We start from the raw sequence: 24,273 nt of genomic DNA, 5'->3' as shown, positions 1-24,273 counted from the left end.
GTCTGCCTTTGGGGGCAGTATGCCCTGAGGTAGATCACAAAGAGCTGGTACAGATGGCCATAGGGGTCAAGGCTCCCAGCATCCAGAAACATTAAGGACTACAAATCCCATCTGAGCTTTAAGTAAGATTAGGAACATATACATTAGGATTTCTGGTTATTTTACTGGCTTGGCTGAAATGACTGTATTCTGTAACTTACATTTCTCTGTGCCTAGAGGACAAGGGGTCCTACATGTAGTGATATCCTTTGCTCAGGAATTCCTTAGTTAGAATAAAGCTTTTCTTTAAAGAACCTTTGCACATGCCTTTGGCTCAGCTACTTCTTGCCTAAGTTGGCAAGGGGAAGTACCTATAGATTACTTAGCCGCTAAGGGGGAGGATCAGGACATTAATTCACCAGGTGGTGGCAGCTCTTGGAAAAAGGTGGTCTCAAGGGTCACATCCAGCTCAGCAGGAGTGGAAAGGGGATCCATAAGGCCTTCAAGGGTGATGTCTGTCGGCAAAGGGCCATAACAGGGTAGCAACATTTGGTTCTGAGCCCACGGAAAGCATAACAAATCTAATTTGGCAAACGGAAGTCTTTACATCTCATTTTCGTTGTTTGGATGCAAACAAAATTTAACCTGGGTGTTCAAAACAAAGCAATCAGGATACTACAAATCATCTTCAAACTATGAGTTGTATAAAGTCTATATGCCTTTGGGCATGTTATTTTTAGGGTGAAGAAACATTTTTCTGACAGCAATTAAACTCAGGTATGTTAGAAGGATCTTGGCTACACATAGTCCACATTACAAAGCAGCAGTGTATTTTTAACGCTGTAATCCTGTTTATGCAGGTTTACATCCTTAGTGTCACACATCTTTTATTTCTATGTACTGCTGCATACCTTCACTTCTCCGCATTCATGTATTGATACTTTTCCAGAACTAAATTCAATTTGTTGCTTATTTGTTCATCCTACAGGTCTGTTCACACATTTCTCCAGCTGTCTACTCATCTTAATTTGATCCACTATTTGTCCAATTTTATCAGTAACTTCAACTATAAATCTTGCTCCTTTTTCCAAGTCAGTTTATACAGGTGCTAAATAGAATCTCACCCTATGGCACTGAACAATTGTCAGTGACTGCACGCCAAAACTTATTTTGGGGGGCCTGGTATCCAAATCCATCAAGATAATTTACTTCCAGGTAAGAATCAAGAACTAGTGTGTCGCCGTTACCTATTGCATTGCATCAGAATGCCTCCATTTTCCACTTCTTGCTTTTAGCTACATTTCTGAACCATATTTTTCAACTATAAAAAAGGCAGAAATATAGTGAAGCATATCTGAAATATTCTGTATGTATTGAACCTGCAAACCCAGAGGGAACTAAATGCACAATAAATTGATCAGAAAGCCAATATTTACCAAAGATGCATTACTTTATTGCACTGTATCTATTTACATTCCTCTTATTCCCTAAAGCCAGGATTCAAAGTTGTTTACAATTTTAAAAAAAGATAAAAGTAAAAGTACATAGAGATAAAAATGCAAAAAAAATTAAATGTATGTATAAAATTTAAAATAATTGAAAACATATCTATTATAATGGATATGAAAAAACATGCAATGGATGCTGAGCTCCAAGATATAAACCTAGAAATGACATGGCCTTAAAGAATAAAAGTACACAACCAAAATTGTTGAATAGCTGAAGGCGTGAAACTATTCCACATTGAATTAATCAGGAGGCTCAGAGAATGGGCCCTAAACTGAAGTCCCTTGGTCATTATTTGGTTCCCTGAGCAGATACTTGGAAGTAGTCATTTGCAACTGAGAGAGAATTTAGTCTTTGTAATGTACAGACTAACTGCATTCCAGGAACATAAGTCTTCGGCAGATACAGAAAAGTTTTATTTAGTAAGTAATTACCAAATAATTAATTCGATTTTTCAGATGAATAAATACAGAAATACATGAAGTGTCTGGTTCTATGAGATGGTTTAGGGCCTGTCTTCCTCTCATTGCTCTTAGAAAGGAAATCAGGACTCAGAAGAAGAAGAAACATGCCTATTTAATTTATAGGTCGATTTTTATTCTCTTTTTCAGTACTTCCCCTGAAATATATGTAATAAATCCTTAATTTGTTGCACAAAATAATTTGGGGTAAAGCAGGGGTAGAGATTATATAGCCCTCCAGATGCTCTTGGAATTGCAACTCCAAGCATTCCTCAACACTGGCTAGGGGTGATGTGATTTTCAGTCTAACACCATCTGGATGCACATGCTTCTAATCACTAGGATAAAATATGTAAGACATTAAGAAGCAAGTAGATATTGATCTGCAGGGTTCCAGGGGAAGCCCTTAACTGACTCATGGAAGTTTGGTGAAGCAAAATTGCATTTGTTTCTTTTGGACTAGATGACACCTCCATCTATTCTAAGTTCTCCTTTTGTACCCTTGGGTGGTTGCTGCTGCTATCATTCCCTGATCAATTATTTAAAAAGTGGCACTAAGAGTTTTAACAGGCTGACAATCATTTTGAAAGAGAGCACCTAAGTTTTGCCAGAAGATACCGGAACCTCAGTATCTACTAGGGTGGGTATTGTGGCAGAGTGGGTTGCATTTTCCTTTTTCAGCAACAGCCAAAACAGGAATTACTAGGGGGAGGATTAAAGGGTGTTTGTTTGTTTGATATAAAGAAAGCTCTTCGGGAGATAATTTAGAGTTAGATTTCTGCTTCTCGATAAGCATGTTGCCATTTTTGTTCACCTGCTTTTTCCTTCCGATTCTAACATGAGTAAACTTGCAAGCAGCCTTTTTGCTGACGTCCCCTATGGGAGACACTGAGAACAGTGAAGGAGAAAGAGAAAGAATAACATTGTTGGGGGGGGGGGGGACTAGTTTTTTAGATAAAGAGGGCAGATGATAGAAGATATAATGGTAACACCAGACAGAATACAGGAGGTACTCAGCTAAGCATAAGAAGAGAGGAGATAATATTATATTCTTTGCTGGGAAAGGGAAGAATCAGAGAAGTCAAGAAAGGAAATGATAGTGCCAAAAAGCTCACATGGTTCTTGCCTTCCAAGCAACAGGAATTAACCCATTGGATGGGTTTCTGTATGTATATATGTTTTCTAGGTGAAACAAGAGATTGGACCACTTCGCTACATCTCACATACTAATTAGCATAGTGTGCCCAGGATCTTCTAGAATCTCTAGACTCTTCTTGCAAAACAACCTGGAAATGCAGGAACATGGAAGTGTAGCATTTTCTGATATGCCCTTTCTTCTGGACATGTAAACTTGAAAAATACATGTGAGAACACTAATATTAAAAGGGCTGAGATTCAAACAATGACTTTAAAGCTACAATCATCCATAGAAATTTCATTCTCTTTAAGGCAAAACAGCAACTTCATTCATTTTCAAAATCTTATCTGCTGTACAGCATGGGAGATAGCATGGGAGAGAGTCAAACACAGGCTCAAGGTACCCTTAAGCTGATGGAGATGTCTGAACTGTCAATCACTCTAGGTGCTCAATGAATGAATCACTCTAGGTGCTGCCCTTTTTGTTCCTCCTCTTGTTCAGTGGCAACAGCACAGCCAAGCAAGCCCTGGTCCCCTATTTCTAAGCAATTATGAATTTAATAAGACACTGCTACATATAGAAAGTTTCTCTGAAGTACTAGATACAGAAGAACTTTACCTTTATTGGCCGCATGGCTCCACAGAACTTCGTCCAACAGCTCTTCTCAACATATTCCAGACGTCGTCCTCTTCTTCGGAGGGTTCTTAGCTTATCTTCTAGTTGCTGCAATGTGCGCCTATCCCGAATTGGCAAGGGACGGCCATCTTTGCACTAATGGTTTGGAAAGGCAAGGATGTGTAAACCAAAAGAATGAGATATTGAATTTTAACTAAATTAGTGCAAAGCCATAGAATTAGAATTCAGTTCTAATTTCATTTCAGTGCTAATTAAAAATACTGCCATCAACAATCCAAAAAAGCTAAAACAAAAACAAAACCCTGCATAACAAGAACTGTAAAAGGTTTAATGGTTAAGGTTAATGGCAAATGGGAAGATTTAGCTGGGCTATTTTAGTTTCACTCAGATTTTGTAATTTCATTTATGAAGATCATACATAATTTTAGGGGCTTCCATCCCCAATCCTTTTTTTAACAGTGACTGGTAAACACTATTTGATAGACCACATAACCAAGTCTCTCTAAATAATGTTTTAAAACAGCATCAAACCTTGGATTTAATTCTTTGTATATTTTGTTCCACCTCCTCAATATCCTCAGTGTTTTCCAAACGTTCATAACTAGCATTTCTTGTCCCCTTTATTAGGTTCAGAGGCAAAGCTGACATGCCATAAGCCTGTGGAGAAATACAACACATTAATTGAACCTATTGATTTTAATTAATCATCTTAAGATGGATAAGAATTAGCAGTACACTGGATCAAACCTTCAGAATATTTAATTAAATCCTAACTCACATTCTATCTAGATTTATCTCACTGCAACACAATGTATATAATATTATTTATTTATTTATTTTATTTTATTTTATTTTATTTTATTTTATTTTATCTTATTTTGGTATTTATATCCCACCCTTCAGCCCTAATGGCTCTCAGGGCGGCTTACAATTATTATTTTTAATCAGACAGTTCCCTGCCCTCAGGCTTACAATCTAAAAGACACGACACAAAAGGAGAAGGGTGAGGGGGGAAGGGAATCAGGTCCAGCATTCTTCTCTCCCTCTGAGGCCTGGACCAAGGCAGATGGACCGGAGGGAGGGCTCTTCTTCTTCAGGCTAACCTGATTATACAGGATAATGTATCTTTTCAGAAATCTGCAGTCAGCCACACAAATTTTATCGAGTGCTATGAAAAAAGGTTGCTTTGTGGTTGTTGTTTTAAAAGGGATACACAAGCACAATCCCCATGCAAGGCTATGCATAAGCAAGTCTCTCAGAAATAAACTGATGAATACTGGGGGCAAGAGAAGGGAAACAAAAGATTGGCATTTGCAATATCATTGCTTATAGTTCGTTTGGAAAACTACTGCACAATGAAGGTTAAATGCTGAAGTGCAATCTAATTTCTAAGACTGGGAAAAGGGGGTTGCAAACAAATGTGAAATTATAAAAGGAAAGATCTGTGCGCATCCAAGGAAACAAGAAAGAAGAAAAATATGGTTGTCTGGCTTCCAAAATGTACAAGCCTGGAGAACTGCAGTTATTTAAATTTATGAACAAAATTATAAAGGCTTCAAGTGAAGTGAAATGATTTTTTTTTTTAAAAAAATCTGAAATGGCATGTGGTTTGAGTGTTGGAGTACAGCTCTGGAGACCAGGGTTCAATTCCCTGCTTGGCCATGAAAACCCACTGGGCCGGTAATTGTACATTATGCCAGAATTCTCTTCTTCAAACATAATGAAAAGTTCTAGCTTAATAAGAGTACAGTGGGCCCTCCCCTTACGTGGGGATCCGTTCCGGATCCCTCTGCATAAGGGGAAATCCGTGTGTACTGGAGCCCCATTAGAAGTAATGGGGCTCGTGCCTGCGGTGCTCCACAGCATTACTTCTTACGGGGTGTGAGGGGCTTTTCCAGTGCGACTTTCAGCATATGCCGCGTAAAATGCAGGTGCACTGTAAGAGTTTTTGAAGCAAAACTGGCAAGTAATGGGAGTAGCACTTGACCCACAAACTCAGAATAACATGAAGCAGTGAAATAAACTTCTAGAAAAAACAGAGTACAGAATACACCACCAAGCCTTCTGATAACAGGTAAAGCGATAATGGATGTCAATATTGCTCAGCCAAGCAATTTAGCTAGGAGAAATCAGTACAGAAGATACTTGCTACCAATTGGCCTTTGAGCCAAAAGAAAATATTATGTCACTAATGGGAATGTTGAATTGGATGGATTTAAATTTGGTCTTGTTTTGTGTTTGTACCAGCTAAAATCCTCAACTCAACACACACACACACACAATCCCAGAAAGGATTTAAAAGATGTGATGCCAAAGGATTTCACAGTCAGCATCCATAGTTTTTTGTGGGTTTTTTGGGCTACATGGCCATGTTCTGAAAGAGTTTATTTCTGACGTTTCAACAGCATCTCTGGCTGGCATCTTCACACAGCCCAAAAAACTCACAAAAAACTACGATTTAGAAGATATACACTATTATAACTTCTACACTGACATTTTTCCAGAAGTTATTTCAGGAGTGATGTAAAGTTTGTTCAAACACTGAATTTAGTAGCATGACTTGAGTATCATACCCTTCCCATGCTATCATGTTTATGTGTGGTCCTCCTGATTTCTTTTTCCTCAGTAAAAAAAAGTATAAAATGCTAAGAATGGGAAATCACTGTGCCTATAAGCTGTTCCAAGATTTTATATACTATGGAGTAGAGCCAGAGTGGTATAATAGTTTGAGTATTGGGAGATCAGGGTCTAATTCCCGGCTCAACCATGGAAACTCGTTGAGTTACCTTGTGCACGTCATACACTTTCAGCCCCAGTAAACCCCACAACAGGTGCACTTTAATGTTGCCAAAAGTCAGGAATGACTTGAAGGCACACAGCAGCAGCAGTATTGTTCACAACATGTCCTTGGAAACTGTATTCCTCAATGTAAGAGTGCACCCTTTGTAACTTGTTGGAGTTCATAGATGGACTTCCAGTTGTATGTACAGTGTGCCCGCGCTATAGGCTGGTGCCCCATACGTGGCTTCCTGCTTATGCGGAAACCGTGCGACAGGAGAGTGAATGGCGCGTGTGCCGTGAGCACGAGCCCCATTCAACTGAATGGGACTCAAGCTTACACATTTTCCGGCTTTTGTGGGGGGGGGGGTCCAGAACGGATCCCCCGCTTAAGTCAAGGGATCACTGTATTATTATATCACTTTTCTTCAAAGAAGCATGTGAGGCATAAATAGTTCTCAATACCACCAGAACCCATTCTCACAGCAATCCTACAAGACAGGTTAGTCTAAGAAAGGGTGACTGGCTCTAGGTCATCCAAGAAACTTCACAATTCAGTAGTGATTTGGAATTAGGTATGCCAGCTTCTAGGCAGTAGTCTTGCTATGTTTTTACATTCAGGAAAGAATGCAGAATAATGTTTGCAGAACAATAGGTTGCATCAGCAAATCCATGTTTGAATTTGCTTAAAACTTTTAAAGGTTTGTGCTAATGTTTGGTAAAAGGAAAAGTAGGTACATGAGAAACAACAGCATGGGAGGTACAAAAACAAATGTGAAGTGGTTCACACTTATGCACATCTAACCCATTTTACAAGGCAAGTCAGTAAATATAATAATACGTCCTATGTATGGTAAAGATCAACAGCTTGAAGAAAGGGTGTGCATAACTCCTCTGAAAGTAAAAATTATGACATTTAGCCTCAAAAGAAAGTAAGGGGGATAAGAAACCAAGTATAAAATGATACATCATACATTCTCTCCTACTAAAACTCAGGATCGTATACAGAATTGATCAGTGAGCAACTGAGGACAGGTTAAAGGAAGTATTTCTTCACACAGCACTTAAGTCTAATTATGGAATTCACTACCACAAAGTATAGTGGTTGTCACCAATTTGGATGCTTTAAACAGATATGTGAAGGAGGTACTAGGCAGAACTGGCTTCAAGGCAGCCAATCATGGTTCATAGAAACTGAAGGGGACTGTGGGAGATTAGAAAGTATAAAAGCAGGAGTGTGTATGTGTCCCAGGGAGAAGAGAAATAGGATTCACAGTTGAGAGTTGGATGAGTCAAAAGAGTCAATTCAAAGTGAATGTGTACTGGGTGTCTGAACTGTTTAAAGGAAAAGGTCTGATATAACTCAGGTTGAACACTGTTAGATGTTTGGAACCAAGACTGGAACTCATGAAACCATTTACTTTTCAACAGGATATAATAAAGTTCATTGATTCTCTTGTTATTTCTGTTAACTCTGACTCAGACTGTCTCCTGACACCCTAAATCAAGGGATGTTCACTTACCATAAATAATACAAAGCTAACATGCAAACATGTCCAAACTGAGGTCATCTGGTTGCCCAGAAACCCAAATCCAAGAATGAGGAGAACTGAGGGAACAAGAGCATAGTGAGTTCCACCCTAGGGGTGGAACTGCAGAGTCAACCTGGGAGAAAGGACCTGTCACAAAGGATTACACCACATTTATGTCACCTGCAAGTGCGTACTAGTCTCATATGCTATTTATGCACTAGCATGCTGAACTAGGATAGGACTAAGTCTGATAGAGCAGTAATATTTTGCTATTTACTAATTTAGAAGACAAAACTAAGCATCTTCCTATTTTAGCATATAAAACAATTGCCTCAGCCACAGCAGAACTGAGTTGCACTATGCTAAGTGGCCACAAAGGCACATATGTCCAAGGAATTAATTCTTAGACATAATTAAAAAGGTATGACAGTCTGCGTAGTGTTCTTGGTCCCACGCAATCCAAATTAGGTCTTCTATCAAAAGCTCCTAAGAGACAACCCATGTAAGTTGTACTATACTGCTTCTACAAGTAGCTTTCTGGGCAAATGAGCCCATGGGAAGTAATACCTAAAACAAAGACTAAGAATGGAGACGGATAAATTTATGTAGGGCAAGCTGTGAACTGTATCTCTTGGCAGCACGAAGAGCCACTGTAGGTGCAACTTCAAAAATTCTGTTACCCTTAGGACAAAACAATTACAAAACTAAGGAAGTGGGACTATGTGACCAATGACTAATATTTCCTCATTTGATATTTATTATCCATTTCAGAGTTTAATGTGAAAATTTGTGTGGGGAAATTAACTTACTGAGAGCTTGTGAATGCACACTGCTTCATGTGGGATAGTACCACAGTAGCTTCAACACATAGCTTGCAGTGGGTAAAAGAAGGACAAGACTTCTAGCTAGCACTGACCCATGACCTTTCAGTTTGACATTTTGCTAGAAGGAAAGTTTTTCATTGGCATCTAAAAAACTCATCTACAACAGTAAACTACAAGGTGTCATCCTAAAACATGTGTCCTATCTGGATGTCTCACTGTTTGCCATAGGCAAAATAGATGGTACTTTGTCAATACAGAAGATAAACTGCATTGCACAAGAACAGAAGGTGACCCAGTGACCAATATGAATAATGAAGACTGGGACAGTATTTCTGGCTCTCACTGAAACAATGTATTAAATTAGCAGTTTTTTCGGTAATGCAAAATGGCATATAATCAGTGTAACAAACAAAAGGTTAGCATGAATAAACAATCACTTAAAGACAGACCAGGGTCAGTTCTTGGTTCTACAGAAATGCACAGATTAGTTTTGAGCCAGAAGTCAGTTTCTTGAAAATGACCAGTTTCATTAAAAAAACAAAAACAAAATAACAAGCAGCTTCCAAACTTTCTGGGTACAATCTTAGAAGTCAAATAGGGGTCTAGATAATGTTTCCTGTGTATCAGAGGAGGGCTCCAGAGACCTACACTGTTTCTAGTTGTCTCACAAGCAACAAATATAAACAAATAAATAGAAAAGACAATAGTACTGATAATTAGTGTTGCAACCTGGCAGCCATTATGCCTGCAATGCACCATTCTATTCTTCTGTCCATCTACTAAGCATTTTATGAACAGTAACCATCTTCAGTCCTCACTGAGGTGTTTTTGATCCCACCTCAAAAAGAGAGAGTACTTCTGCAAATTTGGAAGTCCTCTTATGCATGCTGATGTTCTCTCTTCTTATGATTACAATCTGTCAAAAATCACTACCTAAGTTCACTTTTAGAGGCAATGATGATGTATTTTCTGTTATGAACATATGGTATGTGGTTTCTTCTTCCAAACTAACAGACATAGGAAAAAGGTAGCCTTCATGAATGTAGGTTCTTTCCTTGGCAATTTTGTTATTTCTTGTCAAGTTATCTTTGACTTATGGAGACCCTGGTCACCAAAAGCCTTTGTCATGAACTGCCCTGCTCAGGTCTCACCAGTGTTGCCAATTTCCGTGGAATTCCCCGGAATACATGGAATTGAATTAATTTCTTTTCAGGGATTTTGACTGAATAATAATAAATAAATATTGGGGAATCCCAGGAATTTTGGTAAAACATTCCGGGGAATATCTTCGAGGCTTGTTGGCAACACTGGGTCTCACATACTCAAGCCTATGGCTTGCTTGGCAGTTTCTTTATGGAAATGATTGTCTGAAGAAATTCAGGAATTATGACTGATTTGGAATGTTGTTGTCCAATTGTTAACATTTACTGAATAAAAAGAGCATATCATATCAGTGTTAAGGTCTACAGAGGGTTCACTTCCAGACTCAATTCAGAGGGCTAGTTTTAACCTTTCTAAATAATGGACCACTAAAATTAGAATCATTCAAGCCACTGTAATCTCTTTCACTATGTTCAGATGTGAGAGTGGGACAGTGAAGAAAGTGATAAGAAGAGCATCAATCCAGTCAAGATGCGGTGAAAAGAGTGCTAAGGATACCATGGACAGTCAAAAAGACAAACAAATGGGTTCTTGAACAGATCAAGCCTGAACTTTCCCTAGAAGCCAGGATTATCAAACTGAAGCTGGTGTACTTTGGCCACATTATGAGAAGCATAAATCACTAGAAAAGACAATAATGCTAGAAAAGAGAGAAGATAGTAGAAAGAGAGGAAGACTGCACACCAGATGGATATACTCGATTAAGGAAGGCTATGGGCCTGAATTTACATAACCTAAGCAGAGCAGTGGAGGACAGGAGGTCTTGGAAATGTCTCATCCACAGGGTCACCATGAGTTGGAGGTCAACCCAAGGACAGTTAACAACAACAAATCTAAAGAAATGCTTTTCCCACATAAAGTATTCCCAAGCTAAGATCTTGTTTAGACCCTCTTTGTCTGATGGCCCCATCTAATGGTGTATTGGCCTTTTTGCCCGTGGTGTTCATACAATATACAGTGCACCTGCGTTATACGTGGGCGTGCTATATGCGGATTTAAGCGTATGTAGTAAAGCTGTGCGGGAGCGCATGGGGTGCAAGGGGCGGCATGCGTGCATTGCCATGCCGCTGTGCGCACGAGCCCATTTACTTGAATGGGGCTCAAGCAAAGGCAGAATTCGCCTTACGCGGGGGGGGGGGGGGGTCCGGAACAGATCCCCCGTGTAAGGTGAGGTTCCACTGTAGAATCACAGAAGTTAGAAGAGACCACAAGAGCCATCCAGTACAACCCCCTGCCATGCACAACTCAATTCTCTTCACATACGCATCCAGAACTGGTTTTCCTCACATTCTAATAGAGATAGGTCATCACTAGAGCTAGGCCATCTTGTTCTTATATTATCGGTGACTTTAAATGTTGTGTGATTTAACTGCTTTTTTTGGTTTCAGTTCTTAACTGGTTTTAACAGACATTTTTAAATTGTTTCTTTTAGCTATTTTCTCACTGCTTTGCCCAAAGCTATGATGATTTTATTGTTACTGAGTTTTTAAAAGTTTTTTTTTAAAATTATATTCTGCCTTGAGTTCATGGTGGTAAAGCAGATTAAAACACTACAATATTTAATGACACTGTTTCAAAATGAAAGTCCAATAGACCCTTCAGACTCATTCTATACACTGACATTTATCATTACCTCATGACAGCTTTCATCATTGACTCTAACTAGTTCTGAAGGCTAGAGAATAGGCAGGCAATAATCTAAAGAAGGTCTTTAATATCCAACAATAAGACAAACACTGCCTCCCTGCTCTACCTTGTTTGATCAGCAGCTCTCTAGGTCCCATGACACCATTTAAACTGGATTTTGTGAAAAAGATCTGCCCACACGTTAAGCTTCATCATCCTCCATGCATCTGATGTTTTAAGAATGCGATTCCATGAAAAACAGGTTCTGATGGGAAAACCACCTTTCAGGAAAGCTTGAACTTCTTATTTTCTCAGAGCGTTCCCTGGAATCCATTATATTTATCTCCATCTTTCAATCAAAGCTGGTTCCCAGAGAAGCTCATAAAATTAAAAATACTTCACATAGTCATGCAGAAAAAAAGTAAGACAGAAAGCACATACATGTATATGGCATTAAATAACAGTCTGCAATACAGGCTCTTTCCTACAGAGAGTGAGCAGAAGGTAGACATGGGCTTTGGTCAAAACTAAAGATGCCAAATGGACTTCATCCAATACTGGAATCGTTACAAACCAAAAGAATTAGCAACAATAGGTTTTTTGACAATGTGTTAAATTGAATTTAAAACTTAACAGTTAAGACTTACTCTAAATGCAGGATTTATTTATACTTTCTGAGCTAATGTTTATGCCGTACTTTTAATTTTATTTTGTTACTAAAGGTAAAGACAGTTCTTCCATCAACCTGATCCCTCTCTCACAGAAGCTGGACTACAAATGTTGCTTGAGAATCTCTGATGCAGAACATAAAAATTATCTTTGCTATGGTGGTGCCCACTCTTCAGTTTTGATTAATGGTGCAATGTTTATTCTTCCAGTACTTGTAAATACTAATAACAATGAAGTAGCAATAGCTACAAGCCATGTCATCTTCCAAATAAAGGGAGGTTACCGAAAGTGACATTAGTTAATTAATTAGTGACAACTTTTAGTTTCAAAATACATGGTTCTATGATTCCATGATTCTATGATCTGTTAATTTTGAGAACTTATCACATTCCATTTTAGACTTTAAAAACCACTAAGGTTAACAAAATGCTTTTAAGATGTAATATATTTGCTGCCTACTCCTGCCCTCTAGTGAAGCTGTACACAATACACAAGTAGTACTGCTACTGGGAAAGCTGTGAATAAAATCCAGGTCATATCAGTTGTTTAAATGTGTTGCCAGTTCTATGCAGCAATACCCTCTGCCATGTTACTCTAGGAATTCTCTAACAGAAAAATGAATAAATATCTGCATGGTTATGGCTAGCCTGCAGCGAAAATTATAGCTCATAAATATTAAAGTTTAATAGTCCATAATTCCCAGGTCTTGAAACATTGTCAGTGCTATTTTTAAAGCAAAATAGAGAAAAATGAAGATATCCCATAGCTCACTAGAAAATAGGAGTGGGGAAAGTGTACCCTGTGGGCTTCATCCCTTGAAGCCCCTCAAAAGTCTCCCAAACCCCTCAGGAATAAACATTAATCTGCAACTAACAATTGGCAGAGTGATCTCATCTTGTGTGGTTTGCCAATGAAAACTGGCAGCAAACAGTTATGCAAGCTGTTTGAGTGGATTTGGGGGGAACAAGCTGCAGGGGAGATAAATGACAAGAAGAACGCATCTGCACTGCAGCCATTGGCAAATGCATCCATTCTGCAAAGAGACAGAGCCTCCCACAGACAAAGATGTACAGAAGAGCTTTCCTTCATGTGAAGGTTAAGGCGCAGGCAAAGAAAATATCACCACTGCTGTCACGGCCACCATCCTCACATTGATGGGGTTCTCCCTACTCAACAGCTCCCACTCTCGGCAAAGGCAAAAACGTCATTGTTGCTGCCACCTCTTTTCTCTATAAGCAGCTTCAAGAATCAACTGCATAACTCAGGGGAAACTGAAGCAGGTTCATCAGCAAGCAGCTAACATATCCTGCCTCAGTTTTCTCTGAAACAGGAAGTTGATTCTTGGAGCTGGAGCTGAGTGGAGAAAAAAGAGAAAGCCTCATGACAGGAGTTAAGCAGTTCCTTTGCCTGGGTGGGATGGGGAGAAATTTAGCAGGAGAGTCACACTAGCAGGAAAGAATGACAATGAACAGAAAGAGGCATCTCTGTTGTCTCCTCTGACTTTGCTTTAGCCTTGTCTTTTGGGTAGGTGGAGGAAAGCTCTTTGGTGTAACTTGGGACGATACTCTTTTCCAAGAGGAAAGGGTCTTTGTCCTCCTTCCCGGCTGCCTCATTCTGCTCCTTTCTGCATGTTTAATTATTTTTTTTGACTTTTTTTCCAAAAAAACTGAGTTTATGGTGGCTCAAGTGGTTAAGACATTGACTCTGTTGATTGTAAGATTGGCAGGTTGGCAATTCGAGGTCCACTTGAGGCCCAGGTGCCACATGATGTGGTGCACTCCCATCACTAGTCCCAGCTTCTGCCAACCTAGCAGTTTGAAAGCATGTAAATGCAAGTAAATAGGTACCACACCGGTGAGGAGGTAAACAGTGTTCTGTGCAATCATGCTGGTCACATGATCACATAGTAGTCTCTGATAATGCTTGCTCTTCAGAGATGAGCACCGCCCCCTATGGTCGGACATGACTTGACAACCTTGTCAATGGGGAATAACTTTACCTCTTTACTTTTAATAAGAATAAAAAGGGCAGGGATTTGCAACATCTGAGGTCTCATGGAGAGGGTAGCAATATGCCCATCTCACCAGTGGCCGTTGTTCCACCACTACCAGAGAAAATATATGGGCCTGTATGTTTAACAACTCAACAACACAGTCTTTCCAAGGAAAATAAAGACAGCAGAAACAACCTATGGCTCTAGGCCTTATTCTCTTTTTGAATGCAGCCTTCTTTGGACAACTATGCCTCTTATACAGCCCTCCAAACTTTCTCCCACCTTGTTTGTTCTATGATAAACCAGAATGATGCACACATTGCCATCTGACATGTCATTGTGTTCATACTCACTCATGGTTAATCACTGTCTCTTAACTTACATTTTTCTTACTTTAAGTCAGATTTGGACTGGTCTCGTTTTCCACTGTCTTTCCTCAACCCTCTCTACCTTCTTCCATGTTTGCTTAGATTTTAAGCCTTCACTTAAATGTCTGTTTGTTAACCAGATGTCAGAGATATTAAATAATTACTTTTAAATGAAATAGGTGTGTATCACTAGTAGTGTAGTTTTGAACAAATGCTGTGCCAATAGTATGCAATATACTGGACAGGTAAGGTAAAAGTAAAGATTTCCCCTTTGATGTGACTGTCTAGTTGTGTCAGACTGTAGGGGGCAGTGCTCATTGCCATTATTAAGCTGAGGGAGCCTGTCAAAGACAACTCTCGTAGTCATGTGGGCAGCATAACTAAATGGCGAGGTGCATGGAACACTGTTACCTTCGCGCCAAAGTCGTACCTATTTACCTACTTGTACTTTTACATGCTTTTGAACACTATAAAAATGCAACAATAGAAAAATATCCTGTTATTGCTTGCTTTACAATACTTTTATCTTTTCATGTGCCAAAAACAACCACCTGAGATTGAAACAAAGTGCCAGACGTGAGAAAGGATGGATAAAAAGAATCTACCAGATGGAGAGAAGTGTGCCTCTGTACAGAAGAAACATAATCAAAGAGGTTAGAGTCCAAAGTATGAAGAACTCCATTTAGGCAGCAGATGTGCAATACAGATATCATACAGGCTTACAAGCAGTAATATCTTTCACTTGGCAGACATGAGATTAAATTAAAGTACAATTACATGTCCATGCCCGCCTATTATATTTCGGCAAACCTCTGAGGAGAAGCATCAATTCAAAGTAACTTAGTTAGCAATTAGAACATTCCCAGAGCTAAACAGAAGATGCATGTACACCCCTCCCTGACAGGTTTTGCTTAAAGGACAATTATACAAACATTTACTCCAAGTCATTTGATATCTCTTGATCAAGAGAGTTTTGCTGAAAGCATTATTAAAGTCTAAACCCCTTAAGAGTAGTTACAATAAAATAACTTTCTACTGTTAAGAAGTCTGCACTTTATTGATGCTTTCAAACCATTCATTTTGTTGAAGACTTTGAGACAAACAAAACACTGTAAGTCTTTTGGACAGGCTGCTACAGGGTGTCCAGTAGGGTAATGTATGGGTCCTTTTTAGTATGAGCTGAAAAAGGAATACACCATCTGTACTATATTTATCTTGCATCACCTGCTAGGTACCATCCCTTTCCTCTTTAATAAACAAGAGAAAAGGTTGTGGTCTTTTGTTACAGCAACTCAATGACCCCCTCCTTAAAGAAGAAGGAGTGGGCTGAGAGGAAGCTTGTGGGGCCAGAGTTCCTGGGGGTAGCCCAGAGCCAGGGAGAATGAAGTCCACAGGTCATGCACAGCCCCACTCTGTTTTAGTCTCCCAGTAGCTAGCCATCCACACAGTATTCGTAATTTTTCTAATGTGTGTCCCCAAGATATTTATGTCTCAAGCAGGGAGGAAATCCTCATAAAAAGGAAGTAGCTTATTTGGAGGGGGATTATCCAGAGCCCCAAAGATATTACTGAAGTAAACCAGCAGTGGACAACTTCAACTTTATGCCCAGGAACTGTACACAGCAGCTGTACAGACTGTCAAAAAATTGGGAGGGACAAAATAAAACAAAACAAAATTGGAAGTGGCTAGAAATCATAGAATTGGAAGAGACCACAAGGGCCATCCAGTCCAAACCCCTGCCATGCAGGAACTCTCAATCAAAGCATCCCCGACAGATCGCCGTCCAGCCTCTGTTTAAACACCTCCAAGGAAGGAGACTCCATAACACTCCAAGGGAGTGAATTCCACTCTCAAACAGTCCTTACTGTCAGGAAGTTCCACCTAATGCTGAAGTGGAATTTCTTTTCCTGTAGCTTGCATCCGTTGTTCCAGGTCTTGTTCTCTGGAGCAGCAGAAAACAACCTTGTTCCCTCCTCCATATGACATCCCTTCAAATATTTAAACAGGGCTATCATATCACCTCTTAACCTTCTCTTCTCCAGGCTAAACATCCCCAGCTTCCTAAGTAATTCCTCATAGGGCATGGTTTCCAGATCCTTCACCATTTTAGTCGCCCTCCTTTGGACACGCTCCAGTTTCTCAACTTCCTTTTTGAATTGTGGTGTCCACAAATGGACACAGTATTCCAGGTGGGGCCTGACCAAAGCAGAATAGAGTGGCACTATTACTTCCCTTGATCTAGACACTATACTTCTATTGATGCAGCCTAAAATCGCATTAGCCTTGTTAGCTGCCACATCGCACTGTTCACTCATGTTCAACTTGTGGTCTACTTGGACTCCAAGATCCCTTTCACATTTAGTTTCATTCAGCCAGGTGTCCCCCATCCTATATCTGTGCATTTCATCCCCCCCCCCCCCCAAGTGCAGTACTTAACATTTCTCCTCTGTGTTGAATTTCATTTTGTTAGCTTTGGGCCAGCTTTCTAGTCTATTCAGGTCATTTTGAATTTTGGTCCTGTCCTCTAGGGTATTAGCTACTCCTCCTAACTTGGTGTCATCTGCAAATTTGATAACTATGCCCCCAATGCTGTCATCCAAGTCATTAATAAAGATGTTGAATAGCACTGGGCTCAGGACAGAGCCCTGTGGGACCCCACTGGTCACTTCTCTCCAAGATGAAAAGGAGCCAGCTGAGCACCCTTTGGGTTTGGCCGGTCAACAATTCCTTCAAGTAACTTGGGCCCAAGCCATGTAGGGCTTTAAAAGTAATGACCAACACTTTGTACTGCACCCAGAAACTAATCGGCAGCCAGTGAAGAGATTTTAGAACTGGTGTTATGTGGTCTGACCTAGGTGCTCTGGTAACCAATCTGGCTGCCGCATTTTGCATCAGTGGAAGTTTCCAAACTTGGTACAAAGGTAGCCCCATGTAGAGCGTGTTACAGAAATCAAGACGAGAGATTACCAGTACTAGTACCACTACTTCAAGGTCCTTTCGTTCCAGGTAGGGACGCAGTTGGCGTATCAACCAAAGCTGGTACCAGGCACTTCTGGCCATTGCATCTACATGACATAGCTAGATTGCGGGGGCTGTCATTGTCAGCCTTCATGGTCTGTTGGATCCCCATTTGTAAAGCAGAATTTAATCTATCTTGCTCACCAGCTGTTTGACAGTGGTAGTTTCTGGTGTACTGAAGCCTGGAATCAAGAGGAGGAGGATGGAAAACCACTGGTGCTCCAGAGAAACAGACCACATTTTACTTTCAATGTCAGTTGAGTATTTTTCTTTTTCTTTTTACATAATTTTCTTCATGTCTCCTTCCCATACAAGACTCCATGAAAGAGACAGGAAAACAAATGGAGAAAAGTTAAAAGGTTCTTTTAAAAATGAATAGGAAGGTCACAGGATACTAAAAAGAGAAGGAGTATATTGAAAATCAGGAGGTAGTAATGTGGACATCTGTAAAGGTTCATGAAATATACAGTGGACACTGTTATATGCTGGGGTTTGGTTCCAAGATCCCCCATGGATAACAAAATCCATGTATGCTCAAGTCCCATTAAATATATTGACATAGCAAAATAGTGTCCCCTATAAAAATTAGAAAATCAAGGTTTGATATTGAAATTTATACTTTTTTTAACATTCTCAAACCATGGATGCTTGAATTTGTGTATAAAAAATCCATGTATAAGAAGGGCCGACTGTACCTGCAAAAGCTAAAGGTTCTCCTGGGTGAACCAAGAAAGGAACTGGGAGCAAAGCTACATTTTACTGATATGAGATAGCTCACTTCTCAGAAATGACCACAATAGAAACTCTTCTAGAACATGGCCACATAGCCCAAAAAACACACAAAAGACCACAATACAACCCATTTTCGTTACAAAAGCTCTCCCAGAGAAAGCATCATTTCATATTTTTGTCTCTTACAGTCAGAGCAGGTAAACAGCAATATTTGCACAGAGATCCAAGTGGGGTAGCAACACTTCAGTATTTGGGGGAAATTACACTGCCAAGTATAGTCATCCACAAAAGAAATAATAAATGTGAAATTTAAAAAGTTACTCAAATTAATCTCTGTCATAAAAGGTTTACAATGTTACCTTGACTTCAAACAACACATTAGCTCTACTTTTACCTGTATGAAATTATTTCAATACAAAATATATTAATGTGATAATATAAGCAAGCAATAGATATAAACAGCTACTTAAAAGGCATTCCAGCATTAATCATTTTATAATCAAGCTCCAATAGAAGTCAGTATTGTAAGTGGAAGTCAAGGTCATAGATTGGTGGCACTTTTGAGAAGCAATTTTAAATGTATTGCTCCCTTTCTCTCCACTGTATTTAACAAAAAACCTATTCTACAGTTCAGTCTATTTAGTCACAATGAGAAAGATTCAATTTTATAATCTGTGTGTATGAAAAGATCATACATGCATGCAGCTGCTATAGAGTAAAACCATGTTGTTAAATGGTGCACTGAGCAATGCTACAGTCTGTGTGGAGCAACTCCACAAGAAGCGGGTATTCTTAAGGACTTCTACATTTAAAAATTCCTTCAACTCAACTATAGAACACAAATTTAACTGAATGGCTTTCTAAATTTCAGGTGTTTGTTGGGGGAGGGTGATTAAAACTTGAGAAATGGCCCTGACAAACACACAACCTATGAGGTATTGTGGATACTCTGTAAAGAGCACAAATGAATCAACTCAAAGACCCACCTATTACAGCATCCCATTACTTAGTGTTAAAGCAACATTCATCCCAGTAGTAAAGGGAAATTACCTTGTTGTATTGTATGAAGGGAATACGCAATAAGGAAACAGGATCATATGCCTGGGTTCATAATGGACAGTCAAAAAACTTATGAATGTGCACAAAAGGAATGCAGCACAAATAATGAAAAACATACTCTTACATTAAACTGATTAATTCGCAGCAAGGCACTGTTTTCATACACAGAAATCAATTCCCAATAGTGGAATCCAATCCCACTTGGGGAGTATATATGCAGTGAACAACTATATGGATTGGCCATATGGTGCTTTCCCACTCGTTCAGTGGGAATACTTCAAGTAAACCATTCAAGTGTTGCAAAAGTTCACTTCAGTCATTCAAGTGTTTCACATACAATATCTCAGCAAGTTGTTGTTGTGTTGTATTGTGTTTCTGACTTATGGCGAACCTCAAGCAAACTTACCATGGGATTTTCTTGGCAAGATTTGTTTAGAAGAGGTTTGCCATTGCCTTCCCCTGAGCATGTGACTTGCCCAAAGTCACCCAGTGGGTTTCATGGCCAAGTGGGCAATCGAACTCTGGTCTCCAGAATCACAGTCCAACACTCAAACCATTATGTCACACTGGCTCTTATGTCAGCAAGACAGAAGAGAAAAAGCTGAGTTGGGATGAGAAATACAATCACCACTTAACAACTACTTTTCTTTAGGAAAAGAAGCACTTATTGAAGTGGTAAATGAGACCAGTATAAACTTGTGTGAACTGATCTTTGATTTTGACGAGGAAACAGTTATAGGTATAAACTGTTATAGATATAAGCATGAAAAGGTTTTAATGAGGATGGAACTTCTTATGAATACTTTTAATCAAGAACAGACTTTGGCCAAGATGCTGAGAAGTTCAATATTCAGGATACAAAGATCTATAGCAGTAATCCTACTTCATTCCCTCAGCTCTGACACATTGATGGCATCAAACTTCTGCTGACTCGAGTGTTGAGTCAGGAAGACAGGTCGCATCTGCACAACTCATTTAAAAACACTTCTCAGCCAGGATACTAACTTTTGAGAAACTGCAATAGACATTTATTACCACTTTAAAAAAAAAACACATTTCAGTCTCATGAACTGCACATATATTCATTTAGATAACTCATCTGAGTGGCCTAAATTAATTATGTTTCAGATTACAGTTTCCTTAACTCCTAGCCACTGGGAATGCTAGTTAGGGATTATGGGAACCAGAATCCAAAACATCTGGTGAGCACCAGACTGTCTATCCTTAAATTAAGGCGTGATAAGTTTGTACATTGTTGTAACTGAAGCAAACCTAAAAAGGAAGATAAGAGGTTGAAAGCTTACTGTATAAGTAATAGCTGCCATCATTCCAATAAGGGTCAAAGAACTTATAGAGAACGATAGGGCAGCCAAACCACCTGCAAGAGAAACAACAGAAATATGGATAAAAAACACATTTAGAAACAGTATACCAAAGATTAATATTTTATTGTCTATTTTAGGGGGGGGATTTAAATAGATGCATGTATCCATGTATATACATGCATGCACACACGCACACACAAAATAAGAGTTAAATGGCAAGGAATGCTGGCAACTGCAATCCAGCAACCACTTTGTCCACCCCAGTTTAGCAGTTCTTTTATTGTTGCTTTGTTTAAGGCTACTACTAAAATATGATGTCCTAATCTGCCTCTCATGAACAACTTTTAATGCTACTCCTTCCTGAAACTGACTACTTACATATGATACCAGATTCTTATATTTTGACCACTCAGTGGTATCTCAACTGGTCCTCCTGTCTTGTGAGGACTATACATTAAGAGGTTAGTAGATTAAAACTCACATACATAATATAACTATCCTGACTGTTTACATAAATTTCCAAAACAAAGTTTGAATTCACTAAACTGTTTTATTCAGATGTGTTTGCTGCCTACATTTTTTGAAGGAGTTAGAATCAACTTGAGCATCCATACCACTGATCCCTGCCCAAGAATAATCATGTCAGGGAGGCTTTTAAATTGTGGGTGCGCTTTAATTTTGTATTTTAATGTAATTTTATACTGTTTTAGCTAGATGATTTTCATAGAATGATGAAATCACAGAGTTAGAAGAGACTACAAGGGCCATCCAGTCCAACCCTCTGCCATGCAGGAACTCCCAATCAAAGCACTCCCAACAGATGGCCATCCAGCCTCTGTTTGAAAACCTCCAAGGAAGGAGACTCTACCACACTCCGAGGGGGTGTGTTCCACAGTTGAACAGCTCTTACTGTCAGGAAGTTCTTCCTTATGTTTAGGTAGAAATTCTTTTCTTGTAGTTTGCATCTACTGTTCCGGGTCTTATTCTCTGGAGCAGCAGAAAACAAGCTTGCTCAATCCTAAGTATGATAGCCCTTCAAATATTTAAACAGGGCTATCATATCACCTCTTAACCTTCTCTTCTCCAAGCTAAACATACCCAGCTCCCTAACTCTCTCCTCATGGGGTATGGTTTCCAGATCCTTCACCATTTTAGTCACCCTCCTTTGGACACGCTCCAGTTTCTCAATGTCCTTTTTGAATTGTGGTGCCCACAACTGGACATAGTATTCCAGGTGATGCCTCACCAAAGAATAGAGTAGACCTGTTACCGCCATTGATCTAGACACTGTACTTCTATTGATGCAGCCTAGAAGTGCATTGGCGATTTTAGCTGATGCATCTTACTGTTGTCTCATGTTCAACTTGTAGTCTACTAGGACTCCTAGATTCCTTTCACATGTACTGTTGTTAAGGTGTTTCCAATCCTATATTATGCATTTTATTTTATTTATGTTTTTGTCCTAAGTGTAGTACCTTACAGTACCCTTACAGTACCTTCTGTTGAGATTCATTTTGTTAGTTTTGGCCCAGCTTTCTAATCTATTCAGGTCATTTTGAATTTTGATCCTCTCATTTGGGGTATTAGCTACTCTTCCTAATTTGGTACCAATTAGTAATTTGTTAAGAATGCCCTCAATTCTTTCGTCCAAGTCACTGATAAAGATGCTGAGTAGCACTTGGCCCAAGACAGAACCCTGTAACACCCCACTGGTCACTTCTCTCCAGGATGAAGACAAGTAATTGGTGAGCACCTTTGGGTTCAGCCATTTAACAAACTACAAATCCACCTAACAGTAGCATTGCCTAGCCTGCTTTTTACTAGCTTGTTTGTAAGAATGTCATGAGGGATCTTGTCTAAGGCCTTACTGAAATAAAGATATAAATCAAGATATGCTATGTCTACAGCATTCCCTTCATCTACCAAACTGTTGTTTTTAAATTTTTATTGTAAAATTTTTAAATAATTTTGTCTGTGAACTATCTTGGATCTCTTTCTGGGAGAAAGACAGCATAGAAATGGAATAAAGAAACAAATAAAATAGGAAGAAATTAGGCACAACTTCTGAATTTAAAGGTAAAATGAGAGTCCTCATATCTTCTCTGTTCTGCCATATTTCTGATGTCTAAATCTCCAAGTAACACTTTTCTCAGTTATATCTTGGAAGATCTGAAATCATCTCTAACCAAATAAAGCCTCAATTACACAGAGGGTCACAAATACTTTTATTTACTCCTTCTGCACTTTTTTTATTCATTTGTTTAATATACTTAAAGGCACTGGCATTATCCCATTTTCCCCAAAAAATTCTTGGAATAATAATTGATTATACTAACTGCTGAACAAATTAATGCAAGTCTGGAAATTCTAATGATGCTGATATCTTACAACATATTAATCAGATACAGTTTCCATTATAAAATGACCAGGACAGACAATTATTGAATGCTCCAATTACTATACAGGAGATGTCTCAAGAGATCAATGCCTTGAAACTAATTAAATAATCAGGCATAGAACCTAATAAGACTACACACACATACACACATATACAGTGGTACCTCGGGATACGAAATACCCAGGTTACGAAATTTTCAGGATACGAAAAAAAATAATTTAAAAAAAATTTTCCGGGTTAAGAAAGTTTTTTCGGGTTACGAAAAAACTTTTGGTGCTTTTCTGCGCGATTTCACACGGAATCGCGGCTTTTCCCCATTAGCGCCTATGGGGATTCGGCTTGCGAAAGCCTTTCGGGTTACGAAATTGACAGCGGAACGAATTAATTTCGTAACCCGAGGCACCACTGTATGTATATCACGGGGGAGGGGGGGAGTTTATAAGTTCCAATGAAAACGTGTATGATGAATCTATTAGTACATCTAAGATCCCCAATTCATGAAATGAATTAAATTCAGAAGGAAGACAAAGTCATCACTGCTCTCAGTTTATCATCCAATTTCAGTTTTAAGTTGAGAATATAAAAAATTGGCACCTATAATGCATAAACCCAAACAAAATTATTTCAAAATACATTGACCTCTGACCATGGGGGCTTTTTAGCATGGAGACTTATCAGATAGCATAGAAAGAGAGTGAACCCCTTGAATGAGTCCTTTTTATTATCAATAGGAGAAAAAAATATCTCACGACTGCTTCCAAGCTCTTCAAACAGAAGCTTCACTTTCTCCCATTCTGTTGAATTCTTCTTGTCAGGAATATTAAGTGGAACAAAGGCTCTGCAGCATGAAAAAATAATAACAAATTATACTCTGAAAGTTCTCTTCCAAACATTCGATAGGATATACTGGGATGGTACTGGGAATGAAGTCCAATTACATGGATAATTCAAGGACCTTCACTAAGATGAAAACCAATTCATTTTCTTTCAAGAAGTTTCTCTGTTCAAACTCATTTTTAAAATCTGATTCTATGTTACCATAAAACCTGTTTCATGTCTCATTAGAAACT

The 24,273-nt window shown here is 39.0% G+C and overlaps 1 protein-coding gene across 2 annotated transcripts in view; it reads right to left on the bottom strand.

Annotated features, from left to right (window-relative positions):
* The window catches only part of LMBRD1 (LMBR1 domain containing 1), an 82,151-nt gene that overhangs the window by 31,187 nt on the left and 26,691 nt on the right, over positions 1 to 24,273 (bottom strand). For both annotated transcript variants that reach the window (XM_089530986.1, XM_089530987.1), the window contains exons 6-9: positions 23,953 to 24,041; positions 20,785 to 20,858; positions 4,252 to 4,377; positions 3,703 to 3,855 (exon numbers count right to left, since the gene is read on the bottom strand). In XM_089530986.1, coding sequence (XP_089387112.1) covers positions 3,703 to 3,855; positions 4,252 to 4,377; positions 20,785 to 20,858; positions 23,953 to 24,041 — 442 coding nt within the window. The remainder of the gene's footprint in view (positions 1 to 3,702; positions 3,856 to 4,251; positions 4,378 to 20,784; positions 20,859 to 23,952; positions 24,042 to 24,273) is intronic.

The sequence above is a fragment of the Sceloporus occidentalis genome, unplaced genomic scaffold, assembly GCF_023333645.1.
Source record: "Sceloporus occidentalis isolate IW3139 unplaced genomic scaffold, rSceOcc1.0.p SCAF_6, whole genome shotgun sequence".
Taxonomy (NCBI): Eukaryota; Metazoa; Chordata; class Lepidosauria; order Squamata; family Phrynosomatidae; genus Sceloporus; species Sceloporus occidentalis.
Note: the sequence above shows the minus strand (reverse complement) of the source record. Positions and strands in the feature narration are given on the sequence as shown.